Raw genomic sequence first — 17,916 nt, 5'->3', positions numbered from 1 at the left:
GATTCAAGCCCATTTTACACAGAGTAAAAGAGAGGCCCTGAGAGAAGTACGCCAAGTGTGTCTGGCTCCAAAGCTATGCTCTCAGAGATGCTCAGCCTCTTCAGCTACAAAATAACACCTCTGTCAAGGTCTCCGGCCACCCAGTTCACTCGTCGCTTTCCAATGATGCCCACTTCTCACCACTTAACTGATTTTTGGCAGGGCAGCCCAGAAGAACTGCGCAGGCGCTTGCCTGAGCCGCCCCCCCCCCAAGCTCCGCCCACAGGGAACAGTTGTGTGCGTGGAGAAACTCGTCGAGCCCCGCCTGAACGTCAACACGCAGGCGCAAGGGCGCGTGCCCTTCGCTGACGGCTCTGATTGGCTGCCACGGGTAAGAGCACCTCCCAATGGGAGGCGTGGATAGTGAGGGGTCCCGCACGCCTGGAGCAGAGAGGGTCTGTGTCAAGAGCGGCGGGGGCTGCAGGAGGCAAGAGAGACTGGTGAGGGCGCCGCGGGGCGGGCGGGGGAAGAGTTCGCTGGGCGTAGGGAGAGGGCTGAGGTAGAACGAAGGGGACACCGGGGGACGAAGAGCCTTGGGGCCTGCGCTAGGGCGGGAGCGGCGTGGAGTGGAAGGAGAGCGCTCCTTCCTATGTGCCCTAGAGCATTGATTCCACTCGTGCGGCGTGCAGGACCCTACCCTGGAGCCCGCCGCCCCCACCCCTGCAGGGCGCTCTCATGCAGCGGAGTTGATAAGTCTGGTCGGTGAAAAGGGACGTGTAGCGGAAAAGTTGAACTTCCAGGCCCCTGGTGGGTTCTTTCCTGGGAGGACTTACTGGTCTACCGTGTAAAAAGCCCCTATCTCCTCCCCACCAATAGTACACAATCCCACAATTGGGAAAGGAGGAATGTAGACAAAAAGTCCAAATTTTAGGTTGCTTGGGCCACCTTCCAGAGGGACGTGTACTGGGTGCCTACTTTGTGTGTAAGCCTTACACCAGGCCTTGGGCCTCGCCTGATGGGAGTTCTGTTTGGAGTGCGGCTGTAAACAAGGAAAAACTGAACTCTGGGGATCCGGGCTGACTCCTTCCAGGAAGATCCTTTATTGGGTGGCTGTTGTGTGCAGGGCCGTGGCAATTCAAATATTAGTGAGGGAGTTGGAATAGGTAGTTAGGAAAAAGTAAGTCCTGGGCTTTTAGTGAATCATTTATTCAGGTAGCATGTATTGGGCATCAACTAAAAACAGGGTCATGTGCTCGGCTGTGTTATTGTGGGAGTTCATGGTCCATGGGGAAAGTTGGTCTGTTGGGAGAAGTGGGATGGGCGCAGGGAGAGTTAGACTCTCATGGCCTCACTTCCTGGAGGGAGCATTTTTCATTCACAGAATATCTACTGAGTACCTGTTGTGGGCTAATCATTGTTCTTGGTGCTGGAAATATATCAGTGATGAAAAAACTAACTTCCCTGCTCTCTGGGAGCTTAATATGAGCATCTTTGCCTGCCTGGCTGTAAGCTGAGCTCCACCTGCCCTCTGGCACTAACAGATGAGTTAAAGAAGAGATGGAGACAGTGGAGGTTGGATTCAGAAACTAGGTTGTAAGGGGCACCGTCATTTGCTCAAGTGGCTCAGAGGCCTGGGTTGTGTTGAGCCCACACATGTAGAAAGGGAGATGGGGGCATGTAGAGGGAAGTTCAGAAGTTAAAGATCCCCGTCCCAGGTCCGTGGTTTTGTTGGTAACATCAGCACCTACAGTGAATCAGACCTGCCATGCCTGCATGCTCAGTCTGAAGAGGAGCACAGACTGCATCCCGGGCTCGTGATATTGGCTTTGCTAGAGGTGGCACAGATTACCACAGGAACCCCAAGGAGGCAGGAGTGGACATCCCCCTGGGCGCCTGGGTGGCTCAGTCGTTAAGCGTCTGCCTTCGGCTCAGGTCATGATCTCAGGGTCCTGGGATCGAGCCCCGCATCGGGCTCCCTGCTTGGCGGGAAGCCTGCTTCTCCCTCTCCCACTCCCTCTGCTTGTGTTCCTTCTCTCACTGTGTCTCTCTCTGTTAAATAAATAAAATCTTTAAAAAAAAAAAAAAAAGGAGTGGACATCCCCCTGAGGATGTAGAGATGTCAGAAAAGTCTTCACAAAGGAAATGCTGGGCACGGTTTTGCTAGACCAGAAAAGGAGAGAACTTTCTCGGCAGAAGGAATAGTAACAGGAAAGACTTCGGGTTCAGGAACAACAGTTCTGGAGAACCACAAGTCATGGTTCTGTCTGACCTTTCTCGGGCACCAGGGCCTTTGTGGTCAGCACTACTTTTACGCCCTTTCACAGGTGACAAAACAGCATCAGAGAGAGAAAGTTAATAATGTGCTGGAGCTCAGATTCAAGCCAAGGGCAGTCTGGTCCAGGAGCCTGTGCTCTTGAACTCTTTGCTGCTCTGTATGTGTCCATATGGCAGGAGGAAAGGTGGTGCCCAGTGAGAAAACCATCCAGGCAAAGGTCAAGAGGCGTAAAGAGACACGTGTTCTTAGAAAGGGTGCAGGTGGGGCGCCTGGGTGGCTCAGTTGGTTAAGCGACTGCCTTCGGCTCAGGTTGTGATCCTGGAGTCCCGGGATCGAGTCCCGCATCGGGCTCCCTGCTCGGCGGGGAGTCTGCTTCTCCCTCTGACCCTCCTCCCTCTCGTGCTCTCTGTCTCTCATTCTCTCTCTCTCTCAAGGGTGCGGGTGGCCCTCCGGGTAAGGAGGGACGGTAGCATCAGGGGCCAGACGGAAGGGGGCTGTCGCTGTCTTACAGATGTCTGGCACCACGGGGTGTGCATCCGCTTCGGAGTCACATGTTCATTGAAAATTGAGGTACCAGCACTGGATCCAGGCTTGCTGATTGATAGTCTGGTGAGTGAGGGGACGAGCGGGGAAGGTCCTGAGCCGCCCCCCCCCGCCCCCGCCGCCCCTGGGTTCCTGATGTCTCACCAGCTCCCCCTGCTTTCTCCAGGCACTGCCCCCCCCACCATGGCAGAGGTGGCGGCTGAGGTGGCTGAGCTGCCCACGCAGATGTCGCCAGGGGCCGTGGAGACGTCAACACCGATGTTCGGGGAGATGTCAGCAGAGGTGACCGAGATGACACCTGGGGAGGCGCTGGCCTCGTCCCTTTTCTTCCAGCATCACCAGTTCATGTGCTCTGAGTGTGGCAGTCTCTACAACACGCTGGAGGAAGTCCTCTCGCACCAGGAACAGCATGTGCCCACTGTCACTGAGGACGAGGCACTGGCCGCCCAGGATCCTGGCCTGGAGCCCGAGCTCATGGCAGGGCCTGAGGAAGGGCCCTTCCAGTGTGGGGAGTGCAACCAGCTCATCCTGTCCCCCGGCGAGCTCCTGGCCCACCAGGACGCCCACCTCCGGGAGTCTGCAAGCCAGATCCAGTACCAGTGCGGGGACTGCCAGGAGCTCTTCCCCTCGCCTGAGCTGTGGGTGGCTCATCGCAAGGCCCGGCACCTTTCTGCTGCAGCCACCGAGCCACCAGGGCCGCCCCCGCTGCCCCCGCCGACGCCACCCCCGCCACCCCCCGCTCCACCCGAAGTTAAGATGGAGCCCTACGAGTGTCCCGAGTGCTCTACCCTCTGTGCCACTCCCGAGGAGTTCTTGGAGCATCAGGGCACCCACTTTGACTCCCTAGAGAAAGAAGAGCGCAACGGGCTAGAGGAGGAGGAGGAAGAGGAGGAGGAGGAAGACACAGAGGAAGACACAGAGGAGGAAGAGGAGGTGGCGGCAGAGGTCGGTGAGGATGCTACGGGAGGCGACAGGTCCACAGCCGGCCGGGCCCAGGGCTGTGCGGATTGTCCCCAACCCTGGACGGCCGCGGAGGCGCGCCGGCGACACCGGCGGGCCTCCCGCGGCCCAGCATCGGCGGCCCACCCCTTCCACTGCACCCAGTGCCAGCGCAGCTTCAGCTCGGCCAACCGGCTGCTGGCGCACGGGCGGGCCCACATCGGGGGCACGCACGAGTGTACCACCTGCTCCAAGGTCTTCAAGAAGGCCGCCTCCCTGGAGCAGCACCTGCGGCTGCACCGCGGCGAAGCGCGCTACCTCTGCGTGGACTGCGGCCGCGGCTTCGGCACCGAGCTCACGTTGGTGGCTCACCGGCGGGCTCACACCGCCAACCCGCTGCATCGCTGCCGCTGCGGCAAGACGTTCAGCAACATGACCAAGTTCCTCTACCACCGGCGCACGCACGCCGGCAAGAGCGGGGCGCCCCCCTCGGCGGCGGCGGCCTCCCCGGTGCCCGCCGAGTCTGCGCCGCCGCCGCCGCCGCCGCCGCCGCCTGCCCCGCCCGCCCAGCTGCCCTGCCCGCAGTGCTCCAAGTCCTTCGCCTCGGCCTCCCGGCTCTCGCGGCACCGGCGCGCCGTCCACGGGCCCCCCGAGCGGCGGCACCGCTGCGGCGTGTGTGGCAAGGGCTTCAAGAAGCTGGTCCACGTGCGCAACCACCTGCGGACGCACACGGGCGAGCGGCCCTTCCAGTGCCACTCGTGTGGCAAGACGTTCGCTTCCCTGGCCAACCTCAGCCGCCACCAGCTGACGCACACGGGCGTGCGGCCCTACCAGTGCCTGGACTGCGGCAAGCGCTTCACGCAGAGCTCCAACCTGCAGCAGCACCGGAGGCTGCACCTGCGGCCCGTGGCCTTCGCGCGCGCGCCCCGCCTTCCCGGCCCCGGCCTGTACAACAAGAGCCCCTACTACTGCGGGACCTGCGGCCGCTGGTTCCACGCCCTGGCCGGCCTGCGGCTGCACCAGCGCGTCCACGCCCGCGCCCGCCCCGGGCCCCCGCCGCCGCCGCCGCCGCAATCCCTGCCCCCCGCCCCCCCGCCGCCGCCGCCGCCGCCCGAGCCTCAGCAGACTATCATGTGCACCGAGCTCGGGGAGACCATCGCCATCATCGAGACGTCGCAGCCGCTGGCGCTGGAGGACACGCTGCAGCTGTGCCAGGCGGCACTGGGGGCCAGTGAGGCGGGCGGGCTCCTGCAGTTGGACACGGCCTTCGTGTGACACGGCTGGGGAGCAGCAGTGAGATGGCCGTTGTGGGCCCCTCTGGGGGGCGAGGGGAGCCCCCCCACCCGCACCCCGGCAAGCTGCTCCGGCACCCACTGGGTGCCGGGATCCACCCTGGCCTCGTACCCCCGGACTCCTCACAAGGGCCCTGCCCTGGTGTCTCTTGCCACTTTTCTCTGCCTGTGGGGAAACTGAAGCTCTGAGGCCTGATGGCGATCCGTCCCAGGTCACCCCACTGCGTTGCAAAACAGGGCTCGCCAAGACTCTTGGCTCTGCATCCATCACCCTGGTGCCCGGCAACGTCAGGTAACCTTTCCTGAGCCCCGACCACGCGCCAGATCGGTGCTGGGCACCGTCGTATGCCTCTTCAGGCTCTCGCTCGTCCCCAAGCCCTCCCCTCCCCTGGACCCCGGGGCACCGGGACTTGGCTCTGCCTGGTGGAGAAAGGTACTTGAGTTCTCTGGGCTCCCTTAAGCTCCCTTTTGACAATGTCGAAGGAAATGCCGGAGCCCCAGGGATGATGACTCAGAGGCAGGCGCTGCCCCAGGAGGCACACGGCGGGGCAGGAGGAGCACCCAAGTACAGATGGCCTTGCTCTCTTGAGTGTGTCTTGTTGATTCATTCAGCCTTGGAGTCCTCAGGCCCCCCTCGCACATGCTGGGCGATGCTGGGGGCCGGAGAGGAGTCAGGCCTCTGCCCTGCCCCTGGGGAGCAGGCAGATCTCAGCCCCGCCGTCCTCAGGGCTGTGATGGGGATGTGCAGAGACAGTGGGATCCCAGAGCAGGGAACAACCCCTCCTCCCCCCCCGCCCCTCCCCCCACCCCGAAGGAGGTAGTCCTTGAGGGAACACTAGGAATCTGGTAGCGAAAGAGGAAGAGAACATAGGCAGACAGCACCGCAGAGGAGGGTGAGTTCTTGGTCTGCTTGGAGACCGTCCAGTTATTCACAGCTACAATAACAGCGAACGCGGCTGCCTAGCCGTGGCAGGCACGCGGTCAGCGCCGTTCACGGATTGTGACCCAGCAGGCCTGTGAGGTGATCTCAGCGTTAGCCCTGTTGTACGGATGAGACTCACCCAAGGTCTCACAGTAGGCAGCAGTGTCGCGGAGATTTGAATCCAGGGTGTCCGTTCAGCCCATGTCTCTAAGCAGTACTGCTGAGTGAGTGTGACCTGAGACTGGGGGGAGGGGGGCGGCGCCCAGAGGAGGGTTTGCTACAGCTGGAGGAAAAGTGAGCTGGCGTCACAGAGCAGTTGGGGTTTGTTGGGGCCCCCAAAAGATCAAAGGTCTTAGGAATAGGAGGGGATCCCCAACCTTTTCAAAGGTTACCTAAGGTGGCAGTCCTTCCTTCTCTAAACAGCAGCAGATGATTTATGGCAGGTCCCTGGGGCAAGCTCCCGCCGGGCCTCTACAGAGCGAGGTGTTGAGGCACGGGAGGCTATGGCTGAGAGTTGTCGGGGAGGGAGGCAGGCCCGGACCTGGGAAGGCAGGGAAAGCCTGCCCCAGAAGTTGGGGCAGGGTGGGATAGGGGGGAAGAGAGGGTCAAAAGTGGGGCTTAGGGCTTCCTGGCATGAAGGTGGAGCCAGGGGGAGGCCGAAGATGGTCTAGGAGGGAAAGGATGGGATCAGACTAGGGCAGAAGCCACAGGAGTGGGAGGGAGGGTCAGGGACCACCTCAGTGACCTCGTGGCTGAACAATTGTGAGCAGCAGGGAGGCAAGGGGACCAGCCCTGCTGCCGTCTCTGGTCTACTTGCTGTATGTATTCATCTTACAAACAAGGTGGTATCCAGAGGGTATCGAGCGGGGAAGGCCAGGGATTGTTCTGGGCAGTATAGTTACCCCTGGGGCTGGCCTAAGCAGACTGGAGAGTCCAGGTACCACAGGAACAGCCCCTGAACTCTTGGGACATGTTCAGAATTCCCCTTTTGGGGCACCTGTCTGGCTCAGTCAGTAGAGCATGCAGCTCTTGACCTCGGGGTCGTGAGTTCAAGCTGAGTGCGCCCCCCACCCCCCGCAGTGGACATAGCTTACTTAAAACGACGACAAACTCATTCCCTTTTTCTTCACAATTGAAGTCCAGTGGAGGACATATCAGTTGCTCCTCCCCAGGCCTCCTTCCACTTCCGGGGCCTCCTGCCCTCACATACTATTGGCACCACATGTAAGAGATGCCATTTCCCTCTGCCCTTGGCCCCACCATCTGGCCCCAGCATGTTTTCAAAGCAAGGGAAGAAGCCAAGTTCTCTGCACCAACCTTCCCAGGCTTGTCGCTTCCCAGCATCCCTAGATGGGGGCCAGGTATGTGCCCTGTTTGAAACAGAAATGAAAGCTTGGAGATCTGTTAGGGTTTAAGGACTGCTCCTCTGCCCATGTCCGTGCCCACTACGAGTCTACATCCAGGCTGTTTTGGCCTGAGTGACTACGTGTCATCTGCTGTCGCGTGAAGCAGCAGGTAGCTCGGGCTGTGGGACACAGAGCCCTCTGTTCAAGTCTTGACTCTGCCACTTTCTATGGCCTTGACCCCTGATCCCCAGTTCTCAACTGTCACCTGGGGAGGACAGTGCCTGCCTCCCTCCTGAGGCAGAAGAGGACGATGGCAGGGTCCATGAGGCCGGCTCCCCCGAGGCCTCTGCAGCGGATGAGCCAGACTCTGTTCATCGCATGTGTGAAGGAGAGCGGAGGCCCGGGGAGGCTGGGCACGTGAGCCAGGGCCGGGACTCAGGCCTCCGGCAGCCCAGCCTGGCTTCACTGTCCACGGTGCCCCTGCCTGAGAGGTCCTGACCCAGCACAGCCCCTCAGGGCACCTCCCTCACCTCCATGGAAACAAGGCAACCAGACAGGAAGCAGGTTTTCATGCCAATAATTTATTGAACGGAGGTCTGTACACAGGCAAACCTTACTGTGGAAACTAAGACATGGGGAGCTCCCCCACACCCACCCCCTCAGCCCTCCAGGGTGGGGAGAGGAGGGAGGAGATCTTAGGGGCCGAGGACAGGAGGGGGGACACAGCTGTAGAAGGGGGACGGGCCAGGTTGGACGGTGTGAATCGACGTTTTCTTTAAGAAAAAAATTATAACAATCTATTTACACCCGAGGGGGGGGGGGCGGGAAGGGAAGAGGAGCAGACGGGCTGGTCTGGTTCTATTTACAAGGGACACAGGAAGGGAGGAGGGGTTGGAGGAGTGTAGGCCTAGGAGGAGGGGAGGGGGCCAAGGGGGTAGGAGGTCCTCATGCCTCCCAACCCCCTGTCCTTCCTTCTCTTCCCTCCCCACAACCAGTTAAAATCCTCTTAAAAAGCCCACCATAGGGTGAGGCTGGTGAGGGAGGGACTGGAGGTAGGGACAGGGACTCATTTACCTCTGCCCTCTAGTCTAGGGGCCCAGCCAGGTCAGGAGCTTGATGGGCTATGGTCCCCCTTCCCAGCCCCACTGGGGGCTCCCAGATGGAAGAGTTGTTGGTGGGGCCCTCAGGAAGAGTTAGTGAGGGGAGCTGTGGCGTCAGGTGACTGCCAGTCCGAGCCGGTCTGAGCCTCACTTAAAGCTGAGGGGGAGGAAAAAGCAGACAGTTACCCTTTGCCTCTCAGACCTCCCCCAAGAGCAGGAACCCAGTGGGGGATGCTACATCAGAAATGGACAGCTGCCGCTCTAGGTCCAGCGCTGCATACTCGGACGCCAAAGGGCCAGGCTGCTCACTGAGTGACTCACCAAACAGCCGGGCCCCACAGAAGAGAGGGTGGCTAAAACTTGGCCCCAACTCACAGCACTGCCCTGAGGAAAGGCAGGCCCACTGCTGCCCAGTCGGATTTTCTTCCCCAAGAGACATAGGAAATCTGGATTTGTAACATGCAGTGCCCTCAATTTTTAAATGTGGACAACAAATTTAACGTTTTGTTTGTTTGTGCAAGCCAGACCTAGGTCTTTGGTTTTCCAGTTGGCACTTAAAACACAAATACAGGCAATCAGACCCGATGAAGGTGGCTGTTCACGTGTATGCTATCAGATGTCAACAATTTCCACACCCGTGCGGGGAACTCCCCAGGGCTGTAGGCACAGGCTGGCCTCCCAGGCTGAGAAGCAGAGGGCCCCCGACCTACCTTGTGAGGATGGAGTGAGGGAGGCAGTGCCCGCTGGGGACCTCAAGTGAGGAGGGAGGAGAATGGCGTTGAGAGATGGTTGGATGGAGAGTTCTAAAGACAGGATTGGACATGCCCAGTCAGGAGGCGGGGTGTTGGGAGACGGGGTCGGGGTTAGAAAGGGGCACCAGGTAGCAACCCAGCTCTTGGCAAGGCCAGCTGACACGTGTAGCTACTGAACGCTTTAAACGACAAACCAGAAGGGGCCCAGCACACGTGACCGCAGAGCCCGGGTGAAGCAGCTTCGAGGCTCCGGCATCGGGGGCATCTCCCGAGCGCCCCTCCCTCAGCATCCCGCTCCTCTCTCTAACACCAAGCCCTCCTCCACAACCTTTGCCTGCCCTTCCGGCTCCCTGCATCCCAAGCCGTGCCCTCACCTCCAGGACTGAAATTGAAGAGGGGGGGAAGCGGGCGGTTGTTGGGGAGCTGGGTTCCGTGACATCGCAGTTCATCAAAGAAGCTGTGGGCGCAGGCTTCCAGAGGGGAGAGCCTTGAGGACGGTGTGTACTCCAGCAGGCTCGAGCAGAGTGCGATGGCCTCCGGCGGCGTTCGAGATTTGAACACCTTAGGGGGTGGTCAGGAGGGTGAGCCGCCCAGGCACTGTGGACTCCCGCACCCCCACTTCCCATACGAGGCACAACCACTGAGGGGAAACCACGTTCTTTGGGGTGAGCAGCTCGCGGGGGTCCCGTCATGGGACAGGCCCTGCAGGGAGCCTGTTTCCCCAGCAGAGAAATGGCACTCAAACTTACCGTGGACCCTCAACTTCCGGAGGATGGGAGATGCCATAAACTTTGAAATCTGATGAGTTAACGGCCCCATTCCCAAGCCCTGACTCTATAGCCAGGTCCCAAGACCAGCTGGCCTCCAAAGGGGACCTCGGCCATGCTGCTTGAGCCCCTAGCCCCGTCCCACCTTTGTCCAGGGGTGAGCTTTAATCTGGGGAAACTTGAACTCCGTGTAGTTGGGGTTCATCTCTCGGATCTGTTCCCGGGTTGGTGTTCCCAGCACCTGGAGAAGAAGGGACGGGTCTGAGCCAAAGCCCCTATCCCTCAGCCCCATCCCTGCCCATCCCTGCCCACCCCTGCCCACCCTGCCGTGCCCTCACCTTGATGATCTCCACCAGCTGGTCTACCCCACTGTCCCCGGGGAAGATGGGCTGGCCCAGGAGGAGCTCGGCCAGTACGCAGCCAGCTGACCACACATCTGAGGGGGAATGCGGGGAGGGTCAGGGCTGCCCCACCCATCCCCTTGCCAACGCTTCTCTCCCCCCACAGTCATCCTGAGGGTGCCAGGAGGGAGCCCCATTTTCACTTGGCCCCGAGAAGAAGCACCCTGCTCAAGGTCCTGCAGGGTTTAGGGACACGGGAGCCCGCTGTTGAACCTCCATGTCTGCCTGACGGCGCCGCACTCTGCGATCCAAGTGTTTGCCACCTTTGTTGCCTCTCTCCCCGCAGCGACCCCAGGAAGCCCCTGCTCTACCTCCAGCCTCCAGCCAGCCCAATGTAGCTAGCACAGACCTCTGTGTTCTTGGGCCTCGGGAAGGTCCAGCCTGAAGTCCTGGGCCCAGGCTCTATCCTGCCCACGGGAACGGCTACAGGCTGGTACTCTCGGCCCCTCCCTGCTCTGTACCTCGACCCCCCGAGGCACAAGTTCACCCCTAAGAACCACACAGTTCACACTGCTGCTGAGTGTTCTCTCCCAACCCCCTCACGCCCTCTCCTCAAGCCTGGAAGGTAGCACCGTCATCCCCACCAACGGGGCCGGCCCCCGGAGGCCTGGTGAGATGAGCATGTCACACCCTCGGGCTGGCAAGCCTCGGCTCCAACGTCACCGGCAGCCCCTCCCCGGGGCCTCAGCCCGTTCCCCCCCCAGGCCGGGAGGAGAGGGCAGACTGGGAGGTTCCAGAGCCCGAGTGGACTCTGAAGTCAGGTCAGCTTTCAGAGCCCAGCCCTGCCCAGCCCCAGCGGGGCAAATGCAGGCAGGCGGCCTCACCGCTCTCCGCCTCAGCCTGCTCGTCCGTGAAGCGAGCAAGACGCCAGCATCGCCCCCCGAAGTTTGGGAGGACTGGATAAAAGAACACAGGTTAGGCTTGTATCACCGAGCGCGGCCCACAGCCCACAGAAAACGCAAAAGCTGCTGCACCTGCCGCTGCCCACCCCCGCCCTCCCGTAAGTCTGACCAATGGATGAGGTGTAATCAGTGGCTCCAAAGATCAGCTCCGGGGCCCGGTAGTAGCGAGAACAGATGTACGAGACGTTGGGCTCCCCCCGGACCAACTGCTTTGCACTGTGGGAAGAGAGGGGCAGGAGTAAACAGAAGGCGAGGGTTGGAGTGTCCCCCCTCCCCCCCCCCACCGCCCCTTCGGCCAACCAGTGCACTCCAGGTCAGGCCCACCTGCCAAAATCGCAGAGCTTGAGGACAGCAGTGTCGGGGTCCACCAGCAGATTCTGGGGCTTGATGTCGCGGTGACACACCCCCTGGGAGTGGATGTAGGCCAAGCTCCGGAAGAGCTGGTACATGTACACCTGGGAGGGGCAGGGGACAGCACAGCTGCAGCCCAGCTCCGCCCGCCTGGCCTCCAGGGCCCTCCCGGCCTCCAGGGCCCTCCCGTGCTCCTCTCCCGGGCTCAAAATCTCTCCTGCTGCCCCCGGGACCTCAAGCTTTAGTGTGTGCCAGAATCACTGCAAGGGCTTGTTAAAACAGGGACCCCTGGGTCCCGCTCCCAGAGTTTCCGATTCCGTAAGTTCACGATGGGGCATTTGCAACATCCGGGCCGCTGCCGCTCCCCACTTCAAGAATGCTACCTCGGCCACACACCTCAGCAGAAGCCCGACGTCAGGAAGGCCTTGTGGGAGTCAGTCACTCAGCTCCAAAACCACCGGCTATAGGAAGGGCTCAGCCTCCTTCGTCTGCCAGTCAAAACCACCCACGGACTAGCCTCTCTCCGGCTGGATTTTCCTGCCACTCTCCCTCCCACTGATTACAACATAAGTGCCAAGAGAGCAGGGATCTTGGTGTGTTCATCTCCGCCGCCGCGTCCCCCAGGGCCTAGACCAGTGCCCAGCACACAGTAAATGCTCAGGCCAGCTTCCCGGGCCCCCCTCCTCCTCTCTTTCCGCTGCCCTTGGCTAGAGATGCCGCTTCCTCACCCTGCACCTGATGAGCTCCGGGAAGCCTTCCTTGATCCTTCTTATCCCCCAAAGCAGGCAGGCCTGGGGGCCTGTTTCCAGAATTCCCTGTGCTCCTTCTAATATGGCAGTTGCTAGTCGTTTTATAGTTCTTTGTGACAACAGCTGTCCGCTCGGCTAAACAGAGCTCTCCCGGAACAAAGTCTGGTCTCAGTCAACTGGGCTTCTGGAATTGCTCGGTGCTGGGTTCAGCACACAGGCAGCCATGGTAGGGATTCACCAAACCAGAGGACTCCCCTCCCGGGAAGCAGAGTCCCCCAACACCAACCACCAGTAGAGCTCTGTGGCCCACCTGGGCCCAGGGTTCTTAAGACCGGCAGGAGGAGCGACCTTCATCAAACCTGAACCCACCCACTTCCTCCCGATGCTGAAGGCGGCTGCAGCCTCTACTCTCCACATCAGCCCTCAGCTCTCTGATCCATTCACCCATTCATTCAAACACCAGCTAGGAGAGTAACACCCGGGCCACAGCACCAGGCCCTGGGGAATGAGCCTGCACAGACGATGGAGAGGCAGGCTTTCCTCCAGCCCTGCCTCCTTCCCACCCCCTTCTGCCAAGGCTCCGAAGGCCAGGACTCGGACCTCAGTGTCTCTCCCTCGGCATTCTCAGGCCCCAGCCCAATTCCGAGCTAACTCCACCAACACCACTGGTGCCGCCGGGCTCCCACGGTGGACCCGAGCAGGTCCCTTGCAGTCTCCCCAGACCCCAGTCAGCCTGCCTCCCTGATTCAGTCAGGCCTCAGGGTGGCCTGCCCAGCACTGGGCAAGCTCCGTCTATGGTGGTTATGGAGACAAGGACGAGCAACGCAAAGTCTACAGACAGCAACATAAATCTGGAGAATGAGGGAACCCACAGAAGACAGGAGGATCCAGGGTCCCTGGCTTTGTAGGCCTGGGTCCCAACAGCCTGCCTGCCTGCCTGCCCACCTTGACATAGATGATAGGGATGGTCAACTTGGCCTTGGTGAAATGGCGGGCCACCCGGTACACTGTCTCGGGCACGTATTCCAGCACCAGATTTAGATAAAGCTCGTCTTTCTGCAGAGTGCAAAGGAGAGGTGTGAGGCACTGTGAGGAACGGGGTGGGGAAGGGGAGGGAAGGCTCGTGGGGGTAACGGGGGAAGGACTGGCAGTCACAGGAAAAGGCAGGCAGGAACACGGGTGGAGGACTCCCCCGCACACCCAAGGTCTCACCTTCTCCCCACTAGAGTAGAAGAAGTATCTCAGCCTCACGATATTGCAGTGGTCCAGCTTACGCATAATCTGCAGCTCTCGGTTCTTGGAAGCAAACAGAAAGCGCCTCAGACAACAGCCGACTCTCCCTGCCTCCCCTCCCTGGCGCCCCTTGCCACAGCCCTGCTCCTCCACTCCTGCCAACGGAGCCAGGCGCTGACTCCTCGCATCCCAGCTCCAGGGCCCCTCTGGGGCAGCCCCTAATTCCTCACCCCAACCCATTCCCCTTACACACAAGCTGGAGGCCTATGGGCTAAACCCAACCTACAGATGGGTTTTTTTTTTTCAGCCCACCATTCAAAAGTGTCCGATTTATTGCTGACCTTCGAAAATCAAATGTCTTCACATATAAATTCAGTTTTCCAGCTTGTCTTGAATAATCAGATGACATGGCCACACAAGGCCTGAGTGACAAAAGACAAGTACTGGCCACCCAATTCACCCTGGTCCCCACTCCTCTCTATTGCTTCCCCTAGAGGCATCTGGGCCCTTGAACCCTGACTTGGATCCTGAGTCCCAGGCTCCAGACTTCCATCTTCCCATAGGGGGTCCGGCCTCAGCCTCTTCTCTGAGACACGGTCCTGGTCTCTTCCCTATCCTCTGTTCCCCTGAGTTCTGGCCTCGGGAACTCCTGCCCTCAGATCCCTCTCACTTCTGGGACTCAACACTAATCAAATTCTGACCCACACTCTGGAGTTCCTCCTGCCCGAGGGTTCTCACTGCCAAGACCCAGGCCCTGACCTGGTTCCCTCCCAGCTTAGGCTCGGGTCCTTTATATCCAGACTAGCCTACGCTCCAAAACGCCAGTCCTTACAACGCCAAGTAGCCCTCAACCTCCACCTTTTCCATCTTCTCCTTGTTCCCTGGGCTTCCACTAGGTTCCAGGGCACAGCTGTATGAAGGAGGAAAGGGCACCCCTTCCTCAGGGAGATACAGCCCCACACCAAGGCACAATGGTTTGGTGAGCATAGGGCAGGCTGGATTTCACCCTGCACTTGCCAAGCACCTGGGTCAGAGCATGACCTTCACAAACACACTCATCACCTCTACCAGCGTCCTTCCCTCTCTGTGCAGAAGGGTAACTTAGTGGGTAAGGTGGGAGGCTTCGGGATCAGACAAGCCAGAGTCTAGTCTTGCCCTCAAGTTAATTCTCTTATCCGAGTCTCAGTCTTAGCAACACACCAATACCTACCCTCAAAGAATCTCCACGTGAATTAAATATGAACTTGCCTACAAAGCACTTCACACCAACCCAAAGCCCAATAAACAGCAGCTCTGGGCTCTCGTGGAACCCGCACCCCCATCTTCCACACAATTCACTCTCTTCTTCTTCCCTTCTCTGGCCCATGTTCAGATCCCTGTGGAAACCCAAGTCCAGCACTCTCACTAGGGCCCTCTCGCCCATCATGCCTGGTCACACTTCCTTGTCCCCATCTGCCCCAAGCTACCTTGAACCTCTTGTCCTGGAGAACCTTCTTGATGGCCACCAGTTCCCTGGTCTCAGCCAGCCGTGCCTGGTACACGACCCCAAAGGAGCCATTGCCAATCACTTTGATGTCTGTGTAAGCCACCTCCTGGGAGCGCTCCGGGCCTTGGCCTAGAGTGGCTACCACTGTGGTCACCTTCCCGCTGTCACCTGGGGAACAAAGGGGACACACGATCCACTGACCTTCCCCTTCTTGCCGCCACCCGATCACACAGGGCTGTGGGAGGGAGGAAAATCACTACAGGATGCTCACTGGGGGCCTCCTTGTCCCTTCCTTGTCTTTGAGCAAAGGTGGGTGTTGGATACCTCGAGGCGCCCTTTCTCCTCTTCCCTTCAGAGAACCCTAAATCCTGCCATTTCTCATGTGGGGGGACAATGACAAGTAAACCTCTTGCTGTTCAAGTGTTGATAAGCCGTAATTTCTATCGCTGGTAAGCAGTAAATCACTGGTCCCTCTTGGTTTGAGGGCATCCTCACACTCTATCCACTCTTGAGCTTATTGCCTGCTGGGGTCCCCTCCTGACTGGGGAAAGCCTGACCCAGTCTCTTCCACTTTCCGGAGCAGTAACCCTGAGGTACTTTTGCTTTTTTACTTTTGCTTCTGACAGCTTGGGGGATAGTGACCTCTAAGTCCTACTTGGTAGAGCTGGTAACCGCCACTGGGTTTTGGTGGCAGAAAGGACTCCTCCAGGTGTGAGTGCCCAGTGCCATGGCTCTCACTTTTGGGGGACAGTTAGCCCTTCCCCAAATACTTCGGGGTTCGAAAAGGTGCTGACCTGACCTCCTCATCTGTGTGGTCCAGAGCCCCACACCCCTTCATGTATTTGGGTGACCCCCAATGGACAAGTACTAAGTGGTGGGAATGGTGAACCTGACCTCCGTTAACAAGGGGCTATCCAGGCCTCAAGCATTTGAAGGAAAGTTGTAATTCCCAGTTCCATTCTCTAGACAGCAGCAAACCTTTATGGCGTTCTTGGGGAAGAGTGATCCCTTTTCTTTGGGGAACCTTTCATCAGTTCCCCAAAGAAAACAGGTCACTGATAAATCAGATCGGTTTTGAGGGGTCAGTGTCACCGTCTTTTGGAAGAAGATTATCCTATAGCTATTCTTCCAGAGCCAGTGACACCATATCTCCGGATAACGAAGAGGATTTAACCTCAGATCCATCTTCTGTGGGGAACTGTGACCCTTCCTGATTCTGTTCCATTTTTGTGGAAAAAGACCCACCATGACAAGTTTTTTTGTTGTTTGTTTTTTAATAAATTCTACCCCAAACGTGGGGCTCGAACTCATGACCCCAAGATCAAGAGTTGCATACTCTACCGACTGAACCAGCCAGGTGCCCCAAGCCAAAGAAAAGTGACTATGGACTTGATCTGCAGGATGCACTGATTCCCAGTTTGTCCTTATTTCTAAAAAGCAGCAACCATTAATTCCTACCATTGGGGATACAGTTCTGTTATAGATGGGTGATGATAACAGGTCTTGCGTTTTAAAAATCAGACTGCCTGGATACCAGGTTTGGGAAGCCGTGACCCTATCTTTTGGGGACAGAGTAAGCCCAAATCCGTTTCTATGTGATAGTCATTCCAAATCCCCATCCTCTAAAGGGAAGCAAATTCAGATCCCCCTCCTTTTGGGGTGATGGTGATCTTATTCTTTTTGGGAACAATAACTCTCTAGCCCCATTTGCAAGCGACGATGACTCCTGGTCCTGTTGTCTAATGGATGGCAACATCAGATTCCTGTTTTTGAGGCTCAAGGATCCAAGACCTCGGTACTGGAAGAACAGGAATCTGTGACCTCTGTTTTTTGAGGATTACTAATTCTAATCCTAAACTCCAATTGATGGTAACCCCTCAATCCCTTTCTCTGCGAGGGGGAGAGCTCAGATCCCATCTTTGGGAAGCCCAGTGAGCTGGAGCTCCTATCTGGGCATATGGAAGAACCTGATCGACGTCTGAAGGGCTTCAGGAACCCTGATCTCCACCCCCCACGGACGCCGCTAATACTCACGGCCCAGCTTCACTCCGGGCGGCGGGAAGCTAGTGCCCGCACCGGGGCCGCCGCTGCCGCCTCCGCCGCTGCCGCTGGGTCCGCCCCCGGAACTCGAGGCCCCCACGCCCCCACCCATGGCTCCGACCGACGCCTTCCCACCGCCGCTGCCGCCGGGGCCGGAGGCCGAGCCCCCGGGGCCGCCGCCGCCGCCGCCTCCGCCGCCGCCTGGCTCCGCGAACGAGCTGGTCCGCGCCCGGCCCGAGCCCCCAGGGCCGCCCCCTGAAGGCGCGCCGCCGCTCATGGCGCCGAGCGCAGGCCCAGGCCGCGGGGCTCGGGCTGCCCGGGCTGCCCCCGCCGCCGCCGCTGCCGCCGCCTACCCCGGGCTCTGGCCTCTTCCAGGCCGCGCCGCTCGGGCTCCGGCTCCGGCCCAGCGCCCGCCGCGGGGCACGCCGGGAGATGCAGTCCGCCTGCCCTACGCGCCGCCGTCGCCGCCCTCGGTCCGCACAGGGAACCGCGTGGCACGCCGGGAAATGGAGTCTGCAAATGCCTCAGAGCCGACCGCGGGGGATGACGGGTCGCGCTGCACATCAGGAAATAGAGTCCTGGGCAATAAATCAGGGGAATGTGTCGACGGCGGACTCTGAAGCACTTTAGGACGTGGAGTCAGAGTCACACACTCACTCCACTGCAGCAACTGCAAGCCCTAAGTGTGTTTCAGAAATGTAGTTGCAGCCACTCTTTCGGTGAGCTTCGTAGGCCTGATGCACGCCGGGAAACAGAGTCCAGACGCTCATTTAGTCTATTGGCTGTGTATGCCGATCGGCGCCAAGTGCACTGTGGGAAATTGAGTCGGCGCCGGTGCA

General features: G+C 59.3%; 2 protein-coding genes across 4 annotated transcripts; one reads left to right on the top strand and one right to left on the bottom strand.

The window, feature by feature from the left end:
• The first annotated feature begins 365 nt into the window (after nt 1-365).
• ZNF526 (zinc finger protein 526) lies at nt 366-8,981 on the top strand. Of its 3 annotated transcripts, none has more exons than XM_081806967.1 (3): nt 366-479; nt 2,766-2,863; nt 2,964-8,981. In XM_081806967.1, the coding sequence occupies exon 3, from the start codon at nt 2,981-2,983 to the stop codon at nt 5,009-5,011; it is 2,031 nt and encodes a 676-aa protein (XP_081663093.1). In that variant the 5' UTR covers nt 366-479; nt 2,766-2,863; nt 2,964-2,980; the 3' UTR covers nt 5,012-8,981. The 3 variants fall into 3 exon arrangements, with proteins under 3 accessions (XP_081663093.1, XP_081663095.1, XP_081663094.1); XM_081806968.1 differs by having other exon boundaries at nt 378-479; nt 2,689-2,863; XM_081806969.1 differs by lacking the exon at nt 2,766-2,863 and having other exon boundaries at nt 376-479.
• GSK3A (glycogen synthase kinase 3 alpha) lies at nt 7,858-17,426 on the bottom strand. The gene is made up of 11 exons (XM_006750261.3): nt 17,072-17,426; nt 15,018-15,205; nt 13,531-13,614; nt 13,264-13,374; nt 11,543-11,673; nt 11,328-11,434; nt 10,254-10,351; nt 10,061-10,156; nt 9,523-9,709; nt 9,107-9,199; nt 7,858-8,553 (listed from the first exon to the last, which is right to left on the bottom strand). The coding sequence occupies exons 1-11, from the start codon at nt 17,352-17,354 to the stop codon at nt 8,480-8,482; spliced, it is 1,452 nt and encodes a 483-aa protein (XP_006750324.3). The 5' UTR covers nt 17,355-17,426; the 3' UTR covers nt 7,858-8,479.
• Between the last annotated feature and the right edge of the window lie 490 nt (nt 17,427-17,916).

Source organism: Leptonychotes weddellii, chromosome 16 (genome assembly GCF_054177405.1).
Source record: "Leptonychotes weddellii isolate Sample4059 chromosome 16, ASM5417740v2, whole genome shotgun sequence".
Taxonomy (NCBI): domain Eukaryota; kingdom Metazoa; phylum Chordata; class Mammalia; order Carnivora; family Phocidae; genus Leptonychotes; species Leptonychotes weddellii.
Note: the sequence above shows the minus strand (reverse complement) of the source record. Positions and strands in the feature narration are given on the sequence as shown.